The sequence below is a fragment of the Enoplosus armatus genome, chromosome 5 (assembly GCF_043641665.1).
Source record: "Enoplosus armatus isolate fEnoArm2 chromosome 5, fEnoArm2.hap1, whole genome shotgun sequence".
Taxonomy (NCBI): domain Eukaryota; kingdom Metazoa; phylum Chordata; class Actinopteri; order Centrarchiformes; family Enoplosidae; genus Enoplosus; species Enoplosus armatus.
Window position 1 is genome coordinate 6614856 of NC_092184.1, and position 9639 is coordinate 6624494.

Below are 9639 nucleotides of genomic sequence, written 5' to 3' on the forward strand. Positions count from 1 at the left end.
CTGAAGACCTGTTGGGCCGTGTTTTTCTTATTCCCAGCTTTTCTGTTTCCTCTCTCAGAGAAGAGCACCACCTCCAACAAGAATCCGTCCAAGCCTCCCGTCATCTCTGCGCCCCCCAAAGCTCCAGAGGACAAAACCCCCAACACACACTTTGGTGTGGTCATACACGACAGAGGTAGGTGTAGACACACTTGTCGACTGTCTGCAGAAGTCCTGTTTTGCTGCTGTAGCAGCTGGACTGTGTGCAGACACTGATTGTGGGGCTTTCTGTCGTGTAGATAGTTACTGTTGAGTTCATGACCGGACTGTGTTGAATAGATCTCCGAGCTTAATGTTTAGATGTGTTCTGCTTTGTTTCTTTCTGCCTCGGAGTACAAACAGTGAAACGATAGTTGACACCCTGTAATGACTCTTTGGTTGAAAGATGCTGTAAGCAGAAAGCTGTGAGATTGCGCACGGCTTTAGGGTCAGATCTAAGTGTGTGTGTGTGTGTGTGTGTGTGTGTGTGTGTGTGTGTGTGTGTGTGTGTGTTTGTATGTTTTACTCGCATTACAAGCAGGCCTACTTTGCTGAAACTTTTCACTAACCTCTTTTCTGTCTTTCTCACTCTCTTCTGCCCTCTCTAACTTTGTGGCTAAGAGCCCAGGCAGTAAGTACACATTACTCCACGGCACGCCGCTTCACTGTGATGTGTATTCTTTTTTTCTTTTTTTCTTTCTCTGTGAACTTGTTCCATCCTTACATGAGTTGGGATGCAGTGATGACAGCTGCCAGTTCTCTGTGTATGTTTTTTAATTGGATTCACGGAAGTTTGCACAACTCAGAGTTTTTTTCCGTATTTGTTTCTGTCCCAGTACCCGAGGCCCCCGATCGCCCCACCATCTCCATGGCGACTGAAAGTTCAGTGTATGTCACCTGGATCCCGAGAGCCAATGGCGGATCTCCGATCACAGCTTTCCGTGTGGAGTACAAACGCGGCCGCAGTGCGGAGTGGGTTGTGGCTGCGGATAATATCTCGCCTCTCAAGCTGTCTGTGGAAGTTCGCAATCTGGAGCCTGGTGAGCTTTCACATAGTTCAAAACGCTTCTCTACAGTCCAGTGAAGCATGACATGATTCCTCTGCCCAGATAAGGGTTTCTTGATCTTCCCCCCTGGTAAGAAAAAATGGGAAAAACACAGAAAACACCAAAAGATCAGTTGATGCTATATAATTAGTTTTATCTTTATTTTTCTATCTAGATTTGATCAGTCAGCCTTAATCCAGACTACTGTCTCATCTAGCCAGCTGATATTTGACTATTTTAGTTCATTTATTAGTGACACCCAAAGTGGCTACAGCATGCAATGATAATATACTTTTTGCAGCTTGGTTATTACTGTATCACAATATTTGTATAAAGTATGTAACCTACAGAATAAACCAGAATAAATAGAATAAAATAAGACCTCTCAGCACCACCCTACTGTAACGTTGCATCGTTGTATTTCTTTCTCAGGCTCCACCTGCAGGTTTCGCGTCGTAGCCATGAACATGTACGGCGAGAGTCCTCACAGCATTACCTCGAAGCAGTACCAGGTGCCACAAGCCAGCCAGCGCATCGCGGACCGCCCTGTGGTCGGACCTCACATCTCATCCACAGACGCCATCAGTGACACACAGATCATGCTGCGCTGGACTGTGAGTGCACCGCTGACACACAACATCCATAAGACCACTTCTTACTTCCTTAACTTTTTACATATTTTCCTCTGGGCATCATTACTATCAGCCAAATTTACATAATCGCTGAGATCTGGAAAAAAGCAGCATTGCTGAAAAGGAGTCCAATGAGGAAAGAAACACGAGCAGTCAGATTTGATACAAACTTATTTGGAAGAGAAAAAGTCAAACCCAATCATGAAGGTCACATCTACAGCTCTGTAGTAAAAGTATAAAATAGCATAAAGTACTTCAAAATGGTAGTATTAAGAACAGTACTGTTACAGTACCACAGCCACAGCACAAGACCGACTAGTGGCAGAATAACTTGGGCGACGCGGTGTCTTTTCCAGCTGGCTCACCTGTGTTTAAGCTGCCGGTGGTTCTTTGGCAGCTTGAGACTCAATCAGAGCTTTAATTGGGCGGTTGTGCTGATTAGAGCTCTGCTCTAACAGAGATTAAGAGGCCCTGTCCGTCTACGTTTTGATTCTGCTCCCTTCAAAGCTGTTTCTCCTCCTCACAACTGGGGCTGCAGATGGATGCAGATAGTTCCCCACATTTACTTAACCTCAGACAGTCTCATTATTTCCTGAACTTCAGACAGACAGTGCAATCACAGTCTTGCTTGCAATCCTGTACATCTGCTGATAACAAGGCCTGCCATTAGTTGCTGGAAAATTTCCTCTCTTTGTATAATAATTGCCCACCAGATTGCTGTAGTCTAACGTAATCTTTTTTCCATCCCCATCCAGTATAGTCCCTCGAGTAACAACAACACTCCAATCCAAGGCTTCTACATTTACTACCGGCCCACAGACAGCGACAATGACAGCGACTACAAAAGGGATGTGGTCGAAGGTAAGTGGAAGTGCTAATTGTAACGTCTGTGTGTCCACTACAGATTGAGTGTGTAGCTGGTGTAGATGTTGTCGGCAGCCCCGTCTCGGATATTAAGCTCATGCTCTGCAGATAAACTGGGAGTTGCAAGGGTAATGGATACTCAGTGCAGAGAGAGGGGTGTAGTGAGGAGGGCATTTCTGCTGTTTGATTTATAGAGAGTGCTGTCCCTGGGCAGCAGGGCTCTCTGAAATCTGTTTTTAATAAATGGTTGCCAGAGCTGAAATATGAGCCCAGGCAGAGGAGAGGGGCTCAGGTTGCTGGGTGGAATGCTAACAGTGGAGCCTGGTACAGGAAGGGAAGGAGGAACGTCCTTTCACTCCGCCCAACTCTTTAACATCTGAATGTCTAGTTTTCCCCAAACGCCTCACTGTCAGGGATATGTGTCTGCAGGGCAGGGCACCCAGCGAGCACTGTTTTGTTGATTTGAAGGTCAAAAGATGTCAATATATCTTAGTTAGGAATGGTTCTTTTTAGATATCTAGGCTACATATCACTATTTCCACAGAAATTCAATGATGTGTGCCGTTGAAAAACCAGTAATATGTAACATCTGAAAACTTTTCCACCAGTCCAGTATCAAAGCCACTTTTAAGTTTATGGTTGGCACCCCAGCATCAAAAAAGACACTGACACTGACTAATTTGAAAGATGTCCGGATACTTTTTTTTAAACCTGCAAATCACCAAATCTGTGTTTACTGTATCTTTTGAAAATGTTAGTGCCAATATGATACCGCAACAACGCAATACTTTGAGGAATATAAACAAGAGTACCTTTCTGTTCATGTCTTAACAAAAGGGGGGCCGTATGAGAACTTTGCCTAAACAAGACAAAACGAATAATCTGACAAACCACTCGATGCCAGCTTTCAGTTTGATTCTCGGTGCTCCCTCAGATAATCTTCTTGTGTCTTGAAATCTGTGATTGATCACAAACTGGTGTTTTATTTCTCTATTAAACTTTGGCTTCTGTATTGATTCTGATCCACAACACAGATTAGATTCAGCTTCGGCAGCAGCTTTCTTTTATTGTTCGACAGTTAAAATCTACCTTTGGGCAGCGGCAGCACATGTGCAGTGACTTATTATACTTCATATTAAACAAAACACAGCAAGGGCAGCAGCTTATTTCAGCCTCATTTGTTGGAAATGTAGCATTTCCATGTTCAAGATTGTCGTCTCATCTGTGATTTCGGAGCACGTAGTAGTGTGAATGTGTGTGGTAGTGCAGCCGTGATGTGTGTGTGTGTGTTTGAGTGTGTGTGTGAATACTGGAGGCAAGCCAGGACAAACATGAAGCTTCCATATATGGAGCTCGTCCAGAGTAAAGCAACTGTCGGGGCCCTCGTGGGACTGACGGAGTAAGAGAGAAGGGGGGTGGGGGGCTGAAGCAAAGAGAGAGATGGGGGTGAATGAGAGAGAGAGCATGAAAGAACATGACCCTCATGAAAGTGTGAGACATGAAGAGAAGGAGAGAAATACTGATAGTGAGTTTACACATGATTTGGAGCAATGTGAGTCAACACACGGCTCATAGAGGAAGTGATTTCTCACCTTTGTCCTCCTTTTTCTTTTCCTCCTCCCTCCCTCCCGCCTTCTCAGGTGTGAAACACTGGCACATGATTGGACATCTCCAGCCTGAGACCTCCTATGATATCAAGATGCAGTGCTTTAATGATGGGGGAGAGAGTGAATACAGCAACGTCATGATCTGTGAGACCAGAGGTAAGGAAACACAAAACTGTACCGCACAAGAAATGACTCACGCAGCAACCGAACCTCCACTTTATCAGAAGTCCAGGCATGTTTCTGTGAAGGCTGTAACTTTAATGACGGGTATGATCGTCATAATTACACAACATAAATATACTGAGTTTTATGAGACCAACAACAATGGTTTGCATTTTATAGTTTGGTACTGTGTTATTTTTCTTTGTTGCTGGCGGGTAAAAAGCTGTTCCTCATGTCCCCTCCTCCCTCTCTGCTGCAGCACGTCAGTCCCCGGGGTCGCCCAGCCAGCACCCCATCACCCCACCTGGCCCCCACCCGCAGGATCCGCCCAGCCCACCGGGAGGACTGCTGTACCTGATTGTGGGCTGTGTTTTGGGAGTGATGGTGCTCATCCTGCTGGCTTTCATCGCCATGTGTCTGTGGAGGAATCGCCAGCAGAACAACATGCACAGTGAGTTTATAGACAAACTAAACCCAAAGCTAGCATAAAACAGGTAAAGCTGCTGCTCACACTGTGAGATTTTGGATAATGTGACAAATATATGCTTGTGCAGCATATTCCATATTCGGATTCTGACTCTGATAAAACTAAAGAATAATCTGACAAAGTTTCAGTGCTTAATACACTGCTCACACTGACAAACAGCAAAAAGTGGCTGTTCAGGTGCAAAAATAGAGATTTAAAGATTTCAAACTGGTCTCTACCTCTGTCCTAACCATTCTGCCCCTCCACCACTTCCTCCCTCTCTCTGTCTCTCTGCTGTAGAGTATGACCCTCCCGGCTACCTGTACCAGCCAGCAGAGATGAATGGCCATGTTCTCGAGTACACCACGCTGCCTGGCTCCAGCCGCATCAACGGGGGTGTCCACGGGGGCTACGGGCACAGTGGCCCCATGTTACCCCAAGGCTGTCATCACCTCCACCACAAACTCCCCAACGGCTTGTCGCTGCTCAACGGCTCCGGCAGCCTGTTCTCACCCGGCCACCCACTCGGCCACGATGGCACCCTGCCCCACAGCACTCGGGACTGTGAGCACTCACACCCTCACCACCACCATAATGTGAGTGCGGCAGTAGAGACAACACACAGTACTCCAAAACTCAGAGACTGGACATGATATACAAGTATCAAATGATCAAGTGTGGTATTTTACATCAGCAGGTGCAAATTCAGTTTGGTTTGGCTAAATGCAGTGTTTGCATTCTCTTGTCAGGGTGGAAGCATGTACACAGCTCTTCCCCAAACAGAGTCGTCTGATTGTATGAGCTGTCAAAACCTCTGCAACAATAACAGGTAAGAGAAGAAGTCTTTTAGTCTTTTTAATCTAATTATTTCTGGTTTTTACTTTTCAAGAAATCCGACAATTTATTGGTGTTTGTTTTGATTAATAGAAAATGGGTGTGATCAGGAAAAAAAATCAATTATCAAACAATGTAATTTGAGACAACCCAAAGACACTCTTTGGTAAATAATTTATCCTGTTTTTACCTAATCTGCAGCTCAATTTCTATAACCGGAAAATGTTCTAAGTTGTGTTCGTTACAAGAGCACCTCAATCACTCCAAACTACCGTGATTAGCGTCGTCCCGCAGAAGGAAGCACAGCAACTTTTTGGCGTGTGGGAACATCGCTAGCATCGCTAGGAAATGCACATTGCTCATATTTCATAAGATGCAGCTGAGCAAAAGCACACACACACACACACACACACACACACACACATTTCCCCTCCTGCTAGTCCTGTTTATGTGCTTAAGGGTCCCCAGCATCACAGTTTACCCTGTGTGCACCCAGGCAGCAGACCTAATGAGCCCTGTGTTTATTTACCTCCAGCTGCTGGGAAAAGAGGGGGTGTGGTCACAATCCAATCATGTGCCAATAGAGAGAAGCTGAGTTCAGGGAAACATGGTGAAGCTCGCTGCGTGAAACTGTCTGCGTATGGGAACTTCACAGGAGAGCAAAACCACAATGTGTCAATGTGTTATTTAGAGGCAGTGAGACTGGACCTTTACTCTCTGGCTCTGTGCGAGTGCAGTTGTGTTAGAGCTGTCATTGTTTTGCACATTGTTAGGAGTATTAACACAAGGGTTTTCTGTGTCTGGTGGAAAACCCACAGATATCTGCAGAGAGGAAGAAGCAGAGCAGTATGTGAAGCAGCGCTGAGAGTTGTCAGTGGGTGAGCACTCAGCAACACTCGGGCACCTTATAAACGAATGTGTCCCTCTTTTCTTTCCATCTCCCTCTATCTCTGAGCAGATGTTACAACAAGACCAATGGCACTTTCTCCAGCGGCACTCTGCCTCTAATGCATCGCGTGGCGCCGTGCCAGCAGGACGGGCTGGAGATGATGCCTCTGGGCCAGGTTTCATCGCAGTGCCACGGCCCCGACAGCCAGATGCACTCTGGTGACCAGGGGGCCGACGCAGGGTACCAGCCAGATGAGCACAAGGAGTCCTCGCCCTCACAGCATTCCTGCTGTCTGGTCGGGAACAATGAAAACTGTCCAGCAGACAACACTGGTGAGACACATTTTTATACCAAATGCCCACAAAATCTTTCCATGTCTTTTTCCTCCTCCACCACTTTTTTTCCTTCCTCTTCTCTCCTTCTGGTGTTTTCTCACTTATCTGTTAAACAGCTCCAGCAGATAATAGAAAAATTAGATCCTGCCTGCATCCTTCCACATAACATGAATCAGTTGATAATATTTGAATCAAAGCAGCAATTAGTTAAATCATCAGGTTATAGAATAAAACTATACAAAATAAGATGTATAAAAACTGGGTCTGCTTTAGGCAGGCCTGACCTTATTCCCTGTGATGCTATTTAGCATTATGGAGTATAATCATAGAAAAATCTATTAATGTTGGGATGGTAGTAGTGTTTCTTAATGGTGGCTTGTGGCCAGTGAAGTATCTCAAGATAAATGTAGGAATAATGCAGAATAACTAAATTACAATCAGATTGACTAATGGCTTCTACAGTAACCTACATAAATATACTAGTTATCAAATATGACTCATTGTAATTTTAAGCTGAGACAGTTACAGGAATAGTTTGATATTTTGGGAAGTGTGCTTATTTGCTTTCTTGCCGAGAGTCAGATGAGAAGACTCATATCTGTCCGGTAAGGCGGTTAGCTTAGCTTAGCATAAAGCCTGTAAAAGTCTTAAGTAACTTCCTGTGCTCTTGTTGTCACCCTGGGGTTGCCAGGCAGAGTGTCAATGTGTCATTTTTAAACTTTAAACATGGATATTTAAAGGCTTAAATCTTTGGACAGAACCTGGCTAGCTGTTTCCCCCTGTTTCCAGTCTCTATGCTAAGCTAAGATAACCTCCTCCTCTCGATAGCTTCATATTTACCATGCAAAGTAGTATCAATCTTTTCATCTAACTCTTAGCAAGAAAGCCAATAAGCGTATTTCCCAAATTCAAATTCAAACTACTGCTTTAAGAAAATGGAGCTAAAAACAAATTCCCAGAAATTAAGTGAAAACATTAACTTCCAGACCCTTATGACTCAACACTATTGTGAAATCGAACTGACAGTTTTTATTTTTCATGCCTTACTACTAAGTTTTTATATCATTACCAATCCTTATGTTGTATGCAGACAAACTATGCAGCATCACCACAAATTACACTGTGGGCCTCTCCAGAATCTGTTCTTGTCTTTTTTAATATGAAGTATAAACCAAAGACACTCTCTCTCTCTCGCTCTCTCTCTGTGCAGCTGAGGAGGAGCTGGAGAGCATGGACATGGAGGGGCCTGTGGTGTGCTGGGAGAGTCTTGGCCTGCCAGACTTGGACTGTGACGAAAAGCCTGGGTGGATCTCAAGCAGCGGCCTGGCAGGAGAGCTGATCCAGCCCGGCCCACAGGAGGTCTGAACGCAGCCCACACACAAACACGGCATAGAGACACCAGGCAGAGAGACTGGACGAGAGACAGTGGTGGAAATATCACAGAGGAAAGAAGGAGACGAGCTATGGGATAGTCAGAGACACTGCATGTTACGGCGACATGGACACAAAACCTTCGATGGACTGAGCTGAGACGAGTGACGCGGGAAAGGAGGGCGACTACAAGAGACTGAGAGCAAAGCCAGATGGAGAGAAGCGCAAAGAGCAAAGGAAACGTTGCTCAAAGACAGAAACTGTATCCCACTGGAGGGAAGACTCTCATAAAAGATCAAAAACTCTTTAGATGACTTATTTATTTTTTGTAGTAGTAAAATATTATTTCATATGAATGTATCTGTTTTAAAGGAAAAAAGTTTGTCTTTTATATTATTTATGCCTTTTGGATGAGAAATACTTTTTATTTTTTGTTGTTTTGTCCCTCTGTGTTCCACTCGAGTGTGGAGATTAGCAATTGTCCGTGTAAAGTTTTGTAATAATATAAAGAGAAGATATGGAAGAGTAAACAACAACCTATGTTCAATGTCTTTCCTCCTTCATCTGCGGCGCCCAATGAATGATTGCCGTAGTGTATTTCCCGGCCTCGTTCCAAACCCATCGATATTTCTGGCAGGCCTTTGATGTGGCTCTGTGATGGGCTGTTCCACTGCAGTGACCCCTGAACGGGGTGAACACTCCCTTCACTGTTCAGATTAAGGCTGCTGCTCTTTGCTTCAGTGAATACTTGATAGCTCATCACTTTACGCCAAATGCACTGTTGCTTTGAGAGCACTGTTGACCTACTGGCCCCAATCTGTTGGAGAAGTGAAGTCGCCACATTAAAACAGAAAAGTTAAGTGTGAGCAGCCCTCTCACACAAATCTTGGTATGTTAAAACTGCCCTGCCACTAGTAACAGAATACTTCCCATCCTTTCTGATTTAGTTGTATCTGACCAGGTGAAATTCTGGTGTCAGGTGCAAATATCCAGCCACAGAAATCGCTAGATCGCTAAATCAAAATCTAAAACTGAGTCATTAATAGCAGCAAATGCTATATCCAGAGAAAACGTTCTCCTCTCCCATCATTGTTGTGTGCTTAGTATGAAAGGGTCAGATCAGCCAAATCATAAAAAATATGTTCTTTCACTTAAAGCTGGGGTAGGCAGTTTTGTTTTGGCATCATTGTGCAAAAAACACATAATACGCTTTCAGTATATTGTAATTCAAGTGGTCTGAGAGGAAAATAGACTTCTGCACCTCCTCATGGCTCTGTTTTCAGGCCTGTGACGGGAGATTTTGGCCATTCGCAGGTCATTTCAGAGAGACGCGTTCTTATTGGCTGTTAACCCTACCTCTACGAATGCAGATGCGCGTGCGCGGCCGTTCAGAGGGAGATAGTCTGATACATTGG

General features: G+C 44.6%; 1 protein-coding gene across 1 annotated transcript in view; it reads left to right on the forward strand.

Annotated features, from left to right (window-relative positions):
- The window catches only part of cdon (cell adhesion associated, oncogene regulated), a 29479-nt gene extending 20725 nt beyond the window's left edge, over positions 1-8754 (forward strand). The window contains 10 exon segments of the mRNA XM_070905794.1: positions 59-175; positions 855-1058; positions 1497-1678; positions 2452-2557; positions 4201-4323; positions 4589-4780; positions 5096-5391; positions 5545-5624; positions 6588-6850; positions 8064-8754. Of these exon segments, the coding sequence (XP_070761895.1) occupies positions 59-175; positions 855-1058; positions 1497-1678; positions 2452-2557; positions 4201-4323; positions 4589-4780; positions 5096-5391; positions 5545-5624; positions 6588-6850; positions 8064-8218 (1718 nt within the window). The 3' untranslated portion in view covers positions 8219-8754.
- Positions 8755-9639: the final 885 nt, after the last annotated feature.